Here is an 18,011-nt window from a genome sequence, read left to right as displayed (position 1 = left end):
ATTTCAACATTCAGTCTCTTCTTTTCTTACCTTGGATAAAAAGAATACGCAATAATCTGCATCCGTGTTTACAAGGTGAGACCTGGAACATGTTTCATTTAGCCTTGGTAGTAAAATGCAAGCACCATGTGCATATTCCCGCAGTGCAATCATCATCAGGGTTCACGCACGGGTTTATGACATGTAGTGGTAGAATAGTGCATTTCTTGGTGTCTTTATATTGTCGGGATGTATTATTTATTTCAACCTAAAATCAACAGATTGGTTGGGTTTAATCAATTCTGCCATCTTTAAATGCATAAAATTGTGAATTTCAAGAAGTCGGCCCCTTTAAAAGAATCGAGCGTATTCAGGCGTCGCGGGCGCCGCCCACAGGCTCAGACTCGATGAGCGAGGCGGCGGTTGATTTGAAGCGTTGGCGGGTCTGGAGCGTTGCGTCTTTTCTAGGGGCCAGAGATTGGGTCGGGTTGTGTCAGAAAAACCCTGAGGCTTGATCTGGTTTTGTTTCCCTGAGAGGAGGACAGACACTCTGTTAACAGGGCAATGAATGGGTTAATACACAAAAGTGTGTGTACATATATTCAGTACCTCTGGCCCAGCTTGGGCCCGCCGGTCCGGTTGCGCTGCACATCAGTGGTGTATCCACTTGTTTGGATGGAACGCGGCCCCTCCCCTTCTGATGTCATGGAACTCTCCTCCGGTCGGGGCCCTTTGCTGTAGAACAGCAGGCTACGGGAACGGACTACGGCAATCACGCACACACATTTGAAAGTCATTTGGGCTGCAATTTGACCAACATTTGAAATTCTTACGTACGTTTCTCTCTACATTTAATTTCTTTGCTACAAATGTATATTTGTTCTGTAAAAAATACGTAAATACTCTTAACTAAAGAATAAATACAGAAGCAAAGTTTTATGGGCAAAAAAAAAACTTCAATGAGTGTCTGAATGTGACCTCTTTCCTTGAACAATTGCTAAATAACACCTATAATAATAAGAATAATCTAAAGGCACGCCTACCCTGAGTGGTGGTGTAGGGGTCCGCTGACGAAAGAGGAGGCAAGGAGGGATGAGAGGAAGATGAGGTCAAAGAGGAGGTGTCAGCGAAGAAGGAGAAGGGAGAAAGGAAGGGGGAAAAGGAGCCCAGCACCAGGACGAAACACGCTGCCACCATCTGGACAGAGAAGCACAAAACATGTTGACCGTCAGAAAGACGAGGTCCTGGGACGAGCTCAGTAGCGTCCGGCAGGATAGTATGAGACCATACTAATGTGTGTGTGTGTGTGTGGGACAACAATATCAAAATGAATGTGTGTGTTTTACCATGAGGCATGTCCCCGTTTGAGTTGAGGCTATTTTACAAGAATGTGGAACGACCTTCTCTGAAATCAACGACTGAAGCTTCTGGAGCCGCTGGAGGAGAGACCTGAGGAGGAGAGAGAGAGAGAGAGAGAGACGGAAGGATTACACAGCAAGTGGAATAAAGTGGCAAAATATGAAGCCTCTGACTCTTAGATTTGACCTTCTCAAAGTCCTGCGAACATGAATGTTCGAACGCGTAAATGATTCAATTCAATTTGATTTCTCTGGAGCCAGATCACAACAGAAAGTCGACTCGAGGCCCTTTACAGGAGTCGCAGGGAAAGACAGAACCCAACTTGACCCACAAGAGCAAGCACTTTAACAGGCAGAAACCCTTGGACAGAACCTAAGTGGACGGCCATCTGTCTGGACCGGCTGGGTTGAGAAGGAGGGAGAGAGAGAGAGAGAGAGAGAGAGAATGGCAGGTAGGAGGAGAGTCAAAAACAAGGAGATGGATAGAGAAATGATAGAGATTTTTCTACATTGTCCCTTTATAGATAAACATTAAAGTATTTATTATTGATGAAATCAATCAGAATATAAAGTAAAAACCTTTTAGCAATTCAAAACATCATCTGGAGTCATATTTCATATTTAAACTAAGTAAATCACTGAGTTTCTCCCTGCTTACACTTTGTGCTACGCTAGGCTAAACAGATTGTGATCCTCCATGTGAACACTACTGGATGAAAATACCACAAATCTTACTCCCATTCTGGCCAATAAAGCAAATGAGGAGGTACATGGGGGGGGGGGGGGGGTTAACTCTATTCTTGTCTACCTAATAAACCAGCAACACTGACCCACTTCGTCCGGCTGCATCGGCGTGTTTATAGAAACGAGACGCTTTAAAGTCAGTCACCAGTTTGATTCTGCCGACTCATTGATTCATCGCTGTGTGTGGCGCGGAGTGACGGGGGCCGTCCTCCATGATGAAAGCCACTCCCAAGTGTCTGTGTCAACGACAGTCTGACGGACGGACAGACAGACAGACCGACCGGCAACCCAACCGCTCCAGAATCACGAGCTGGCTGCTCCACATCGCGTCTTAGTGGTTTCTGCTTTCTGACACGGTCGACGCCTCTGGGGCGAGACCTGTTGTTCCAGTCAGTCGTGTTGTGTTCGAGTCCTGTTGTTCCAGTCAGCCGTGTTGTGTTCGAGTCCTGCTCTTCCAGTCAGCCGTGTTGTGTTCGAGTCCTGCTGTTCCAGTCAGCCGTGTTGTGTTCGAGTCCTGCTGTTCCAGTCAGCCGTGTTGTGTTCGAGTCCTGCTCTTCCAGTCAGTCGTGTTGTGTTCGAGTCCTGCTGTTCCGGTCAGCCGTGTTGTGTTCGAGTCCTGCTGTTCCAGTCAGCCGTGTTGTGTTCGAGTCCTGCTGTTCCAGTCAGCCGTGTTGTGTTCGAGTCCTGCTCTTCCAGTCAGCCGTGTTGTGTTCGAGTCCTGCTGTTCCAGTCAGCCGTGTTGTGTTCGAGTCCTGCTCTTCCAGTCAGCCGTGTTGTGTTCGAGTCCTGCTCTTCCAGTCAGCCGTGTTGTGTTTGAATCTCACCTGTTAGCGGTTTCCAGGTTTTCTACTTTTCTCCACAGGTCGCCGTTTTCTGAGGTGTAGCTCTCCACCCTGTCACACATACGCACACAGTTCACATGCGTTTTGTGCATTTGAAGAAGGCGTTGCATCACGTCCCTCGTGGTATCTTGTGGGAGGAGCTTAGCAAGTACGCTAAAGAGCTGGACTTTACCACTGCACTAATTTGACGATCCAATTAAAATCACTGTCCATTTTAAAAGCCACATTGGCTACCGTTGGTTTCACACGTTGTTTAGTTCGGGCCGTGCTTTTCCGTTATGCCCTCCCCCAGCCCGTCTTTTGTGTCTTTAGGTTGCCGCTGTTATTTCTAACATTATATTATATGCTTTGATTGTATTAAAAAGCATTCAGAGCTTGTCCTGCGTCTCCGTCTCTGTATTTTGGGGTTCGCCGTCCATCTCAAGCCATAGCGGTGTATTTACTTTTGATATTGTCTGATGGGATGTTCAAAGGATCAAACGTACAATCACAGGACGATACACGGGTAAATCAAAAGCTATGGAAAAAAAATAGTAACAAATGGAATGCTCGAAGACTTACTTTTTCTCCAGGCATTCCACATACTCCTTCTTTTTCCTCCGACTCTCCTGAGCAGAGATCTGGGTGGGAAGATTTCAGAGACTCTTTGTTTACTACGAGAAGCAGCTTGTTCAGATGGATTCAATGGTTTGAATTCAGATTTCTGTCTCTGTTCTTGTTTGGCCCGACGGACTAATGTCCCCCCCCCCCCCCTCCCAGTCCATTTGGGCCGCCCTGCTCCCCAAGCTGGTGATTCATAGTGGTGCAGAAAGACGTGCCATATTTACCTTATTTTTGATCTTCCGTCGGATTCTCTTCAGTGCCTTCTCTTCACCCTTTGTGAGAGGAAGTTTGTTTGGCACTGGGTAACCCTCAGCAACCAGAGTCCTCTTCTCCTCTTCTGTCAGCATTAGGGGCCCTGAACCCAGCAGCTTCTGCACCAAAAAGTACATATAAAATCGTTTCGTTGTGAAAATGTACCCCGATTTCAACTGGATCTGTTTCCCCAGGCATTAAAGATAGAACTTTGGAATACGGGATGACACAACATTTTGCATCATAGTGTATATTGGACCCCCTTGACCGGTTTTTGGTGAGTGAATTGAATCCATATTTTCCAAGATAATATTATATGAAAAAGCTGCCATTAAAAGTAATCAATCCGGATCCGATCCGGATGAAATTTGGTGGTAAGATAGAAATCCCCATCAAATTCCATAATCGGTCAATAATCAACCGAGATACAGTAGAACCTCGGTTCTTGACCAAAAACCAGTGCCGGTGAAATCATAACCCTCTTGGCGGAGGTAATAATAGGATATTAAACAGAGACCGTGCATGAGGGATGCTGCCGTTTCACTTACATGTGGTGCAGTGAGGAGAGGTGAAGAGGAGATGGCCAAGGAAGAGGAGGAGGAAGAAGCCCGACCCCCTTGCCTATGCTGCGGTGGAGGGGATGATGGTGGCAGAAGAAGGTGTGGGGAGGAGGGTGGAAGGGAGCCATCGCTGTCACCGTGACTACTGCTGGGAGGGGTGGGTGGGAGCTGGAGTGAATCTTCTAAAGGAGGGAGGGCGTTGGATGAGAGCTTCTCCTTTTGCTGGCGTGTAAATGAGAGTTGAGTGGCATTGACAGAGGCAGTCCACAAGGCTCATCTCTTGGGCCAGTCCGTTTCCCTTTATTTATTTAGGATCTCCCTTGCTTCTGTACGGAATGTGTTCAACGTTATGCTGATGACACTGTTATTTATTGTTCTAAACCTAATATTTCTGACATCAGCATTACTTTACAAAATGCCTTTGCTTTAATCCAGCGGTGGCAAACTATCCAACAAGCTCGTTCTAAACCAAATGAAATCGTATGCAATGCTTTTTCATCTGAAATTAACTTTAATAAAAAATGTTACGGCAGGTAAAATATCTCGGGCTTTGTCTTGATTTCGGTCTCTCCTTTCGCACTCACGTACATAACTTAATAAACAAATTAAATCCTGTGTTGCGAATATTATATCATTCTATTCATTGTTTTAATTTTCCCTCAAGAAAAAAATGTTCCTCAGTTATTTCCAATTTTGGATTATGCTGACATTTTATCACCGTCATTTCCATTGTATAAAAATGCCGTAACCAATTATTCACAAAATTATTATAATTTTCTTTTAATATGTATTGATATTTATTGTATATATATATATTATATTATATACTGTACATGGGTGTGTTCACTTTTGTTTAAACTGTGTGGGATGGGTGAGAAAACTGGAGCATGTATGAGTGACTATGTTTGGCAGTGTGTAATGTTTGTACATTCATGTTTTGTATGTAAAGTCATTTAATTAGTTGATCTGAAAATGAGGACCCCCCCCAAAAAACGAGACAGATCATCTCAAGGGTTTATTCCTCTGAACCCGTTATCTACGACCGTAGCGCAACTAACCACTTTGTCCGTTACCAGGTCACGTAAATAAATAGTGGGTGTGTGTGAGCTGTGTTGGAGCGTGTACCGCAGGGCGGGCTGAGATACTGTCCCATCTCTCTGGGTTCATCTTTGATGGTTATTGGCTTTAATTCACCGTCACTGCACTCCTGTACAAACACACAAAGTAACACACGAGGTAACAGTTACTACTGAACCATCATCGACAACCATGCAATTCGTATGTGGATGCTCACGGTGTGTCTCCATGGTGATCCTCTGAAAGGCGGAGCCGGGTGTAATATGAGAGGCGGGTCTTCTAAGGATTGATCATCAAGCCGGTGACCTACTTCAGGCTTCTCTTGTTTCACCAAGATGGCTGAAAGGTCCTGACTGAAGTTCCACTCAAACTCTAAGAAAGGGGAACAAACCCTTTTAACAAGGCATGCTCGACTTCATTGACGTACTCTCTCGGCTGGCCTCGGAATGGCTTGGGATACCCCCCGGAAGAGCTGGGGATAGGGAAGTCTGGAAATCCCCGGTGAGACTTTTGTCTCCGGTGTCTCCGTATTAGAGGTGAAAAATGGATGGATGGACTTCAGCATCCTGAGCATCAAGCGATCATATTCTAGTCAGGGGTAGGCAAACCTTTCCATGACACATGCCACTTTACAATTACCGGTACTATATGTAATAGTGCACATCTATAAATCAATAGTTCCGTGGGATCCCTGTCCTCTATCGCGGCTCAGCTGTTTGAGGTCTGGTCTGCCGGTGCCTCTTTTGCTAGCGCCGTTTTTACCGACTCCGCTTTTTGCGCCTCATCTCTGAAGTTTTTTTTTTCGGGTTTACTCTCAAAATGCTGCAGCGTACTCGATGTCCTACTCTCAACACTTTCACAGCAAAGGGCGGATATCTCTCTTGAAATAAGTCCATGTTGCAACTATTTTGGAAAGAACCACTGGAACCTGGTGTACTCGCCATGATAACACCGCTGATAGCTAGCTGACTGAACTCCCAAGAGCCTCACGGTGATGCGCCGAATCAGAAGAAGAACAGAGTCGATAAAGTTTATTTTTGATGGTAAAGTTCTGGCAAAATTTGCCAAAATGTTTTAGTGTGTGCAAAAAAAGAAAAAGTCACCCCACGGGTTACCATGGTAGCGTGCTATGAATTCATTTTCGTTATTCGTTATACGTTTGAGACAGAAAAGACGGACGCTGTCCTGCAGCATCTGTTTGCTACGTTGACCAAAGACTGTAATACATTGAATAAATTTTTGAACTGCTTTTACTTGTGGAAAAAGGGTAGAATATGTGACCTTTAAGACGAACAAATCGCCCATCTGCCCTTATTAGGCTGCTGTGTGGCGGGATAAAGAACTTCAGGGCTTAAGACTAAGACGGCACTTCCTGCTGGGGTACGAATGCCAAAGACTACTAGAATACTTCTATCAACAATAAATTGAATATTACTTTTACGTCCCAGTTCAGGTGTTCCTCCAAAAGTTATCTATAGTGTGACGAGTACATTTCAGAACTAGATTGTTTGGTTTGGCATCGGTTCACATTTACATTCCATTTACGTCCAACTGCAGCAAACATGTTTGGTTTGGAAGGACGGGAGCGATCAGGACCGTCTTACGCTCATTCATTCATCCTGATGTGTTCTGTGCTCTAAAGAGTAAAAAAAAAAAAAACAATAATAATTCCCAGCTGCTTTTGTTTCGGTTCATTTTTGGTATTTTTGGAAACAGCGGTCATGCGATACCCAAGACAATAAAGTGGCTTTAACAGGATTAGGAGAAACGGATCGAAAACAGGACAGACACAGACAGAGAGAGATAAACTCACAGAAGAAAGAGTTTCCGCTGGCTTGGTCTGAAGCGGCCGGCTCAAAACCACATGTTAGTTCAGAGATAGGGAGTGGGAGAGAGAAGAGAGCGAGCGAGAGAGTTAGGTTGGCAGGGCTTAACTGGAGGAAAGACCGGGCTCCTGCCTAAGCTGCAGGATCTCCAGGACAAACGGAGGACAGAGCAAGAAAGACAGGTACAGACAGTGACAGCGAGAGGATGGGCGGAGACTCGGACGCGGAAGAAGACCAGGGGAGATTGTGAAGGCGACTTGTCAGAAAGATCTCAAAACGGTTGCCGCAGGCGACGGCGCCTTGAAACCAGCCGAGACAGGCTAGTTTGAAAACGCCACAGCCTCTCGCTGCAAGGTTCTGGTAGAAGACCTTCATGCATATTACAGAATTCATCATAAATCTTAAAGAAAGATTTCGATTGACAAAGAGCAAAATGAAAGCAAAAGTTCAGAGACCGTTCAAAGACCAGAGACGTACCCGAGTCCTGGTCCATTCTGACCGGCAAGGCTGGGCTCGGGGGGGCGGAGTCGTCACTCAAAGAGTAGCTGTGCTCCGCTTGAATATCTGTGCAATTTAAAAAGCCAGATATACAGAATAAAACGATTCTGCCTGCATCGGGTTTGATCACAGACGCGTTGAATCGAGGCCATCAATATTTAGCGTGGACGATGACAACACTATCACATCTGGGCAGTGGTTTATACACACAGGTGATACAGGATGCAGCAAAATATCAATGCAAATGAGTATCTTCTTTTGTGACGTTTTGTAACAAACTTCTTGAACCCAATATGTAATAAAGTTTGCCGCTTTTTGTAATAAGTTGTTACACATCGCACTGGTTATTACAAAATGCAGATGATACACCTTTTTTTTTATGAAGAAAATGTAATAATTTGGTGCTTTATGTAATAAACCAGCAAAATGACATCTATGCTGCATTAACACAAAAGCAAGTGGAATAAATGTTTCTTTTCTTTTCTTTTTTTCTGCTTTCTAATCGCATAATATTTGTTTCACGTATTCCAGATGTGTGTGTGTGTCTGCTGACATTACGGTGCACTGATAATGTTTGTGTCCGTAATTTGTCTCTGAACCTTCAAAAACACTCTGTATTACAGTATTATAATAAAACCTGCAGCTTATGTGAATCGATGCCTCCAAGTGTGTGAGACAATGGAAACATGGGAATACCCCCCCCCAGGAGACAATCATCTCGTCATTTAGAGAATGTTGACTCGCGCGGGAAAACAGAATTGAGAGTCAGCCAACCAAAAAGCGGTAATTCACATGAAAGGCGTGGCGTTGGAAACACACGAGGACGGGGAAAGCGATGATGATCTAGAGTCTCTAGATCGACAAGGACATCGTCTAGAGACTCTAGATTAGAATAGACCGAAGCGATGAAGCAGAAAAATAGCAAGAAGGAAAAGATAGAGCAAGAAGTCAAAAGGCTTCACTTGTATGAAGATTAAAGTGAATATAAATGGCTGGTGAGCCACCCAAATAAAGACGGCGGTCTGGCGAGTCACCCATAATTAGAAGGCGAGCCGGAATGCCACCCACCAAATACTGCAGTTTTGTAAATGTATCCATAACCATAGCAAATAAATACACAGATAATACATGTTCACGCTGCTGCAGCGATAGTTTCGGCGTTTCATTGCTCACGCAGGGTTCTTTTATTCCCTTCGTTGTCACCTTGTTCATCAAGCTTTGCGGGACCCTTAGGGTCCTATGGGGGCGGGGGGGGGGGGGGGCACCTCTGACATGGTCTCTCTTTCAATTCAGCCGTGGCTTTCTGGTTGACATGGAAAGGTGCACGCCATTTTTTTAAATAAAGAAAGCGCTGACCTGGGCTGCTGTCTATGTCCATGAGTAGAAATGAGGGTCTGTCTGCCAGCTGGGGTCGCTCTAATAGATGGTCATCGAAGAAACTGCTGAATAAGTCACTGCTGAAGTCCTCCATCTGATCTCCTGGGAAAGTCTGAGAAACGTGGAGACAGAAGCAGTCGTTGAATTCAGTAGGAGTCACGACACCAAGAAGAAGCGACCGTTTCGGTTGGAACCGCGGCTAGCGGTTATTGTGTGTGTGTGAGACACAGAAAACACACAAGCATACTTCTGTGACCCTAACCCACATTCAAAATTGGCTCATTTATTTGTATTTAATTGAAGGCAGGATCAGAAAACTGTCTGTACGGTTTTTTTCTAAAAAGGCCTCCAATATTGATCGATCCAATGTGTATTTTGGAGTTCAAGAACTGTCAGACAGGTGAAACCATCTTAAAACCAATTGAGAGATTTTATAACCCCCCCGCCTCTCAATAGCTACATCAAATAAAGAACAACTGCCTGTTTTATGTTCCATGTGCCTTTTTTATTTTTTTATATCAACCTGTCGAGGGCTGTAATCTGCATATTTACTTATTTTATATGTTCATTAATATGCTCTGTCCCTATTTAAATAAATTAATGTTGATTTATTTCAGTAATGGCATTCAAAAAGTGAAACTTCTATATTACATTCATTCATTACACAATGTCTCTCTCTCTCTCTCTCTCTCCAATCGGTGACAAGCATGCAAATGAGCCACTGAAATGGGCGTGTCTTCCTATAACTGGAGTGCAGGGTCTGAATGGAGAGTCCATTGAAGTAGAGCAGGGACACAGACGAGGGGGAACTGAATACATCTGGCAGGTTTATTCCTGAAAAGATGTTTAGATTATATTTATCGGCAGAAGATTTCATCAGCTTTAAGTTTGTAAAAAACACTCATAGACGGCAGAAAATACTGTAATTATTAAGTTCATTAGTGAATGAAACAGGCTGAAATGAGACAATATTTATTATACTTGAACATTTGAATATCTTCCTGAAATAAATACCAGTTCAAAATTATTATTTTTAAGTCAGGTAAAAGATTCTTCCCTGTGAATGTGCTGCTGTTTGTAACACGCGCTTATTACATGTTAATAACTGTATTTCACTCGGAGCCAACGTGCTCGTGAGTCTTAGAAGCACTGAACATGCCGATGACGCCCCGATCAGACATTCACTGCTTCGACGTCCAGCTCTGGGAGTCAAGTCTCTGCTTGTAAACATACAGAAAACCACAGAAGAAGAAAAAAGAAAAGCAATTTCACGTCAAAGTTAAACGTCTGTCATTATCGAGTCGGCAATTCAGAGAGAAAGCCAGATGAAACTCCTCTCCCTCGTCTTCATGCCCCGCAACTTTATTGGTATGCTTCATCACTTTGATCTGTGGGAGGCGACGCTTAGCTTTCAAAAACAAACAAACAAACAAACAAACATGTTCACGCTGGAGGTTTCTCGCAGTCTGAATCAAATTAAATGTAATCACATTTCTGAAGTTTATTTACATTTGTAATTTATAAAAAAATATATTAATGCCCCGCCCCCCAGAAAATAATGGAGCCAAAAATGGGCGTGGTCGAAGGTGGAGACAAAACTGCTGGATCAAAGAGAGCGAGAAAAAAAAAAAACATTTTTCTTTCAGATTTTGCAACCTGTGGGCGGCAGTGGCTCAGGACTTGGGTTGGGAACCGGAGGGTTGCTGGTTCAATCCCCGGCCCAGACAAAAATGAAAAGCATGGACTGCATGTTAAGCCGCCCCTACTTAAATATGCATGAAACTAAAGAAAGCTAAAAAGGAAACAAAAAGAAGAAAAAAGTGCAGTAAAGCTAATCATCCATAGCAGCAGAGCAGCAGGGATGGGGAGGGGGGGGGGGGGGTCATAAACCACGAGCAGACTGTGCGGCTGACTCACTGGCTCGAATAGAGGTCTGGTGAAAAAGAAAAAAGAAAAACAAAGGCCAAAAGGGAAGACGACATTGTCTGAGACAGAAGCCATTGCAGTAATGGGCAGAAAAACATATATATATATATATATATATATAATTATTCAATCAACATAGTGATCCTATTATTTAATATTTCTAAGCATAAACTTTATTGACTCCCGTCACAGTGGAACATAATTTCCTGTTGGTGCAGAGCCTCCCCAGTAAAGTTGGCTTTGATGTTCCTCTTCAAATCACCTATCGCTTTGTTCTTTGCAATCCGTAAATGGGCTTTTCGATTACGTTATTTGTTTTCTACCGACTTCATTCTGGATCCAATCCGGATGAAATTTGGTGGTGGGATAGAGGCCCCTGCCCTACATGGCCGCGGCAAATTCCATAAACATCGGTCAACAATCAACCGAGATATTGAGGAACACATCTTGAAGCGCCATGCGACCGAAGACTTCAAACCGCTCCATAATCCAGGATCTCTTCCGGATCATCACCGAAATGAAATCATCTCTTCCTGGTAACATTCCCAACATTTCCTGAAAATGTCATCAAGATTCGCCCTGAACCTTTTGAGTTACCGTGCCAACGGACTGGCCGGACAAACCCGATCACACAACCTCCGTCTCGCCTGAGGTTAAATAACAACCGATCGAATAACGATCGATTTCCAATCTCAACGATGGAACTGAAAGCAGAAGACTTTCTCACACACACACACGCGCGTGCGCACGCACTGTGAGCCCCGGATGCCATTCAGGATCTAGTAACTGCGCCTCCCTGCTGAGGTCCGGTTCTGGGTGGAACGCACAAACAGCTTCGGAGGGCTGCTGACGCACACGTGACGTGACGACCACCCCCCGACGCGCGTCGGAGAGATCGGTGACGAGCCCGCGGGACTCTCACCTCGTTCGAGAGAAACTCTCCGTCGCTGAGCTCCTCCAGGTCCAACAGGTTGGCGCCTCCGGACGGGCAGAGCCGCTCCACTGTCAGACTGTCTAAGAGGGACTCCATCGTGTCCGCCGACGCGCACCGGCCGCGACTTATTCCTGCATTAGAACCCAGCGGCGCGCGCTCCCGCTCGGGCGGCTGCCGTGAACGGCGTCCGTGTCCAGGGTGGATCGACCCCGGGGGGGTCAGCGGGTTAATCCAATCAGCTGCTGCTTCCTCTCAGCGGCGAACCCGGAGACTTTTCCTGCACATCCAGCTGCGCGCGCGCGCGGCTGCGTCTCTGGAGCGCGCCGTCTCCTCGGGCTATGAATATGCAGCGAACAACCGCCCCGCGACGTCAAATGACGCGGCCGACAAGGCACACATGTGGATACAGAGGCGGCGCTAGGACCTAGGGCAGGGGTCAGGAACCTATGGCTCAGGAGCCAGATGTGGCTCTTTTGATGGCTGCATCTGGACAGACAAATATTTAATTATTAAAAAATCGTTACACTCCGACTAGAAAGCCGGTTCGCTATGAGGCAGCGATCAGAGGAAGTCCGGCTTATAAACGGCGTTCTGCTCACTGGGAAAGGGACAAACGGCGATTGATAGCGGATCAATCTGCGTTCAGAAACAGTCAAAGCAGTAATTTCACTGGAAAAGTGGCAAACATACATATCTATCATCTATCTATCTATCTATCATCTATCTATCATCTATCTATCTATCTATCTATCATCTATCTATCTATCATCTATCTATCATCTATCTATCTCTCTATCTATCATCTATCTATCTATCATCTATCTATCTATCTATCTATCTATCTCTCTATCATCTATCTATCATCTATCTATCATCTATCTATCTATCTATCTATCTATCTATCTATCTATCTATCTATCTATCATCTATCTATCTATCATCTATCTATCTATCTATCTCTCTATCATCTATCTATCATCTATCTATCATCTATCTATCTATCTATCTATCTATCTATCTATCTATCTATCTATCATCTATCTATCATCTATCTATCTATCTATCTATCTCTCTATCATCTATCTATCATCTATCTATCATCTATCTATCTATCTATCTATCTATCTATCTATCTATCTATCATCTATCTATCTATCTATCTATCTATCTATCTATCTATCTATCTATCATCTATCTATCTATCTATCATCTATCTATCTATCTATCATCTATCTATCATCTATCTATCATCTATCTATCATCTATCTATCTATCTATCATCTATCTATCATCTATCTATCATCTATCTATCTATCTATCATCTATCTATCATCTATCTATCATCTATCTATCTATCTATCTATCTATCATCTATCTATCTATCTATCTATCTATCTATCTATCTATCTATCTATCTATCTATCTATCTATCTATCTATCTATCTATCTATCTCTCTGCTCCTCTCGTCCCTGCTTGCATTCTTTGTCTCGTCTCGTCTGTCTGCTTTCTGTGTTCTGGGCTCTGGTCTACTAAATCATGGACTCTATTAACTGGTCTCTTAATGCGATTGATCACATTTATTCACCTGAACATGGGACTCCGGGGGGGGGGGGGGGGGGCACCTGGGACCCACCCGGGACGCACGCAGCAGGCTACGCCATGGAGCCCTTGGGAGAAATGGAGAGTGGTCTGTCTCACGGTCCTATCTGTAGAGGATGTGGAAGATATTTGGCTGTTTGGCTTATTGGGGGGGGGGGGGGGCATCTGCTAATCGGGACGGGAGTTTCCCTGGTGTACCGGAAAGTCTCCAAGACGGCGGCTTTCAAAGTTCTGGATAAATGCTCGAGACAGCGCTACACGCTTATTCTGGCACATTTCATCTCCATCACAACGGATGTCATCTCTGCAACGCAGCGAATCCAACACCTGCATGGCTCCGCTGCGATGTCGCCGCATGCTGCACCCAACATGGATGTAACATTTCCAAAAGGTTCCAAAGTGATCCCAGGATCTCTTTTGGATCATCACCAACATTCAGGAATCTGCTCCTGCTCACATTTCCATCATTCCGTCTGTAACGTTTTGAGTAATCTGCTAACAGACAAACCGGCCGCCGGTGATGAGCTAGCGGTGGCTAAACTTAGCTTAGCGCTCAAAGGTATCTGATGCTACTGTTAACCCAGGCCTATAGAGAAACCATGCAGTTGCTCTTATTGGCCAGTAGATGGCAGCACAATCACAGGAGGTCGGTCTCATGTCCTCAGATGACGCGTTGATTCACACCAAGCCTGTATTTTCATGTTCTTTATACTTTAATAAAGTTTTCCGTAGGATTTCAGGACGGAGAGTCAAAGACAGTAATACCTCGACATACCCCTGCCCCCTCCTTCCTTCCTTTCCTTCCTTCCTCCTTTTCTTCTTCCCTCCTGCCTTCCTTCCTTCTTTCTTCCCTCCCTCCCTCGCTTCCTTCCCTCCCATCCTACCTTCCTTCCTTCCTTCCTTCCTTTCCTTCCTTCCTTCCTCCATCCTTTCCTTCTTCCCTCCCACCTTCCTTCCTTCATTAATTCCTTCATCCCTTCCTTCTTCCCTTCTGCCTGCCTTCCTTCCTTTTCTTCCCTCCCTCCCTCGCTTCCTTTCCTCCCATCCTACCTTCCCTCCTTCCTTCCTTCCTCCCTTCCTTCCTCCATCCCTTTCTTCTTCCCTCCTGCCTTCCTTCCTTCTTTCCTCCCTCCCTCCCTCCCTCGCTTCCTTTCCTCCCTTCCTGGTAACAGTGATAAGCTGCAGGCCGTTACAGAGGCAACGGCTGGCAGTGTGGAAATGTGACAGGGTCCGGACCCCCCCCCCGCCCCCCGTCTCACCCGATGCTGGGTGAGACACATCTTCAAAGACGCGCTCGATGTACTCGATTACAACTTCAGTGTCTGGTTCAGGACTCAGATTTGCCCTTTAAAGCCCGAACTAAGAAGTAATCGTCAGAATACTCTAATAATTAGAGTCTAAATACCTGAAAAAAATAAATCTTAACGGACGGCGCTCTCTCTCTCTCTCTACCCAGCCGGTCCAGACAGATGGCCGTCCACCATGAGCCTAGGTTCTGCCCAAGGTTTCTGCCTGTTAAAGGGAAGAGTTTCCTTGTCTCTGTCTCCAGAGTTCTTGCTCTTGTGGGTCAAGTTGGGTTCTGTCTCTCCCTGCTGAGCCTGTAGCTGCCATCCAAGGTATCCCGACTCCTGTAAAGTGCCTTGAGATAACTTTCTGTTGTGATCTGGCGCCATATAAATAAAGTTGAACTGAATTGAAGTCTCAAAATCCTGAAAGGCCATCAAATACGATACGCTGTGCCTTTGCATCAGTTTATTGTTTCGCTGAAGCCCGTCTTTGCGTGGTTGCAAACTTCTGGAGACGAGACGGCCACAGTCCATCCTGCCTATAATCCCACCGCGGGGGGGGACACTTTAAAGGCACGTGGGGGCGATCGTCCTGCGTGCACTGCCGGAGCCAGGCTTTTCACAGCTGGGTGGCTCCGGGTGACAACAATGGCGCATTGATAAAGAGTCTCGGTTTTATGGAGCAGCCCCTCTAATACAGGGGAAACCCGAAAAGCACGGCGAGATCACAGACCTCCACCAAGCAGCTCAGATTCTATAGAAAAATAAATACCCCTACATTTATTTTATCCATAATGTTTGTAGACTCCATAACCATAAGCAATCGGATTCCCGTCGACATCATTATTAGTTACTCACTAAAAACGCACCTTCTGGAATAACGGACTCTTCTGGATTTAGATCCGGAGCTTTTGAAGATGCAGCAAATCCGTTTGTCCACAGTGTCCCTCGGTGAAGGACGGCAAAAGACAGAACCTCCTTTGAGAGACGATTGAAAGTGTTTCCAAACACTTCGGAATCGACTCCGCTAGAAGACGACGCTTGTTAGAAATCTCCGGCCCCAATATTTAATGCGCAGGAGGCAGAAACGCAAGTGGACCCCCCCCCCCCCCCCACCACGTTTAGAAAAATAACCAACAACATTGGTCGATAATCAATCGAGATGTCCCAGAATCTGTTCCTGGTAACATTCCCAGCATTTCCTGAAAATGTCATCAAGAGCCGTTCAGCAACTTTTTGAGTCAGGAGATAAAAAAAAAGAAGGAAAACCTGAAACTGTGAAACAACGAGGTCGTTATAAAAGGTGTGGAATTGCCGCAAAGTTTCCTGCTGATGTAATAAACAGCCGACCGTTGAATATCTGGAGCAGAAACACCGCAGAGTAAATTTACTTAGTTAATTTGTGCCAGAGACAACGCAGTATTCCCGCAGGGACTAGCGTCTGACAGGATGGGGACAAAGGCCTCGGACGCAGCATCACAAGCAAGAAACAAGAAAACAAAGGAAAGACACATTAGAACTTTATTTGCGTCCATCATTGATTAATTGACAAAGGCGTGAACGGATGGAGCGTTTGCCGATGTCAGCATGAAATCCTGCTGGAATATTAACGTCTTCGTTTTCAAGCCGGTCGTCGTGAAATTAAAACTGTCGGGTTCGTTCAACACTAAAACGCAAATCAAAAGCTTCAGCATCACGCGATCCGACGAGTACTGCGTTACTTGCTTTGGATACTTTTACTCCCCTCTGGTATTGGATTTTGTACGTTAATAATATTCGAAAAGAAACTAAATGTACAACTTGCATAAATATAAAATCCTTCCACGATGCTCAATGACTAGAACAATCAGATTTTAAAAACACAATTCAGTGATGAAAAAAAAAGAAGACATTTAAAAGCTTCCTTCGAGACTCTCGTTAGCACCGTTAGCACAGTTAGCGCTCTCAGCAGGGCCGGTGTCCAACAAGCTGGACACTCGGGACAAAAATGAAGAGTCAAAGGGACGAGGTCCGGTAATAAAACGCGTCACACGTTTAACTGGCCAAGGAAGAAGAGGAGGAAAGAAGAGGAGGAAAAAGAGGAGGAAAGAAGTTCCCTGGAGTGTAGCCTTGTCCTGTGTGTGTGTGTGTGTGTGTGTGTGTCACGCACACACACACACACACGGACATGCTAAAGCGAGGGACCGTGCGGTGCAGAGAAACATCGAGCCACACGCAGCGGCGGCGACGACGGCCTATGAAGCGGCACCCTCAACAACGTCCCGTGGCTTTAAGGAGAAGCGGAATAAATAGTTTATTCTAAGAACTATCGTTAATTTAATAATTACATTCTAACGCTAGAATGGACGCAGCAATGCAGATGCCCCCCCCCCCCCCACTTATTCCAGACTAATTGAGATTGATTTAACGGCTGCAGCCTAACCCCTCCCCCCTCATTAGCATACCCCCGGCTCTCATTGAGGGCGGTTCGGGGACAGCGGTCACAAACTGTCCACCTGGATCTTGATGTCGAAGCGTCCCTGGTAGCGGTCCTTGTCGCTGTAGTCGATGTTCTCCCCGAACACTTTGCACTCGACGCGCAGCCCGGCGTTCATGGTCAGGTTGGTGAACTGCAGGGCGACCAGCGGCTGCAGGTACTGCGGGTGCAGCAGCTTGCCATAGTAGGGGTAATACTGCAGCGGGAAGCCGCCGCCGATGCCGTAGTACTTTATCTCCCCGATCTTGCCGGCGTCCTCCTCTTTCTGGACGCGATGGAGAATGCAACCGGATTAAAAACGGCAGCGAGAGAAGACGGGGAAGAGGAAACAACGCCTACCTTGTTGGTGCAGAAGATCGGAACGACGTTGCGCTGCACCTTCGGCTGAGCCTCTTCGGGGATGCTTCCGTTGGAGGCCGGAGGCTGAGCAAGGAAACGAGGCAGAGAGCTGAGACCCCCCCCCAATTCTTAAATCCATAAACGGAGTTTTAATGTTAAAATCGGTTTATTCCTGATTCCGGATCCGTTTGATGGAAAAAACGTTCCCTGAAATTCTTTTTCAGTTTCTTCGAACATTGTGAAATGATCTCCAGCGTTCTGATCATAAACTCGACTGATCTGAATAAGAACCGCTTCATAATTAACCCGTCTGGTAATCCAGTCTAGACGCATC

The 18,011-nt window shown here is 45.5% G+C and overlaps 2 protein-coding genes across 2 annotated transcripts in view; both read right to left on the bottom strand.

Annotated features, from left to right (window-relative positions):
• Nucleotides 1-349: 349 nt before the first annotated feature.
• creb3l1 (cAMP responsive element binding protein 3-like 1) lies at nucleotides 350-12,072 on the bottom strand. Its single transcript, XM_068756216.1, has 13 exons — nucleotides 11,965-12,072; nucleotides 9,096-9,228; nucleotides 7,719-7,805; nucleotides 5,633-5,787; nucleotides 5,464-5,545; nucleotides 4,327-4,520; nucleotides 3,751-3,897; nucleotides 3,485-3,543; nucleotides 2,906-2,974; nucleotides 1,326-1,428; nucleotides 1,023-1,176; nucleotides 589-742; nucleotides 350-443 (listed from the first exon to the last, which is right to left on the bottom strand). The coding sequence occupies exons 1-13, from the start codon at nucleotides 12,070-12,072 to the stop codon at nucleotides 350-352; spliced, it is 1,539 nt and encodes a 512-aa protein (XP_068612317.1).
• A 4,297-nt stretch (nucleotides 12,073-16,369) lies between these two features.
• The window catches only part of LOC137911928 (sodium/potassium-transporting ATPase subunit beta-233-like), a 4,165-nt gene continuing 2,523 nt past the window's right edge, over nucleotides 16,370-18,011 (bottom strand). The window contains exons 5-6 of the mRNA XM_068756264.1: nucleotides 17,678-17,761; nucleotides 16,370-17,603 (exon numbers count right to left, since the gene is read on the bottom strand). Coding sequence (XP_068612365.1) covers nucleotides 17,343-17,603; nucleotides 17,678-17,761 — 345 coding nt within the window. The 3' untranslated portion in view covers nucleotides 16,370-17,342. The remainder of the gene's footprint in view (nucleotides 17,604-17,677; nucleotides 17,762-18,011) is intronic.

The sequence above is a fragment of the Brachionichthys hirsutus genome, chromosome 24 (assembly GCF_040956055.1).
Source record: "Brachionichthys hirsutus isolate HB-005 chromosome 24, CSIRO-AGI_Bhir_v1, whole genome shotgun sequence".
NCBI classification, from domain to species: Eukaryota; Metazoa; Chordata; class Actinopteri; order Lophiiformes; family Brachionichthyidae; genus Brachionichthys; species Brachionichthys hirsutus.
This window is presented reverse-complemented; position numbering and strand designations above follow the sequence as displayed.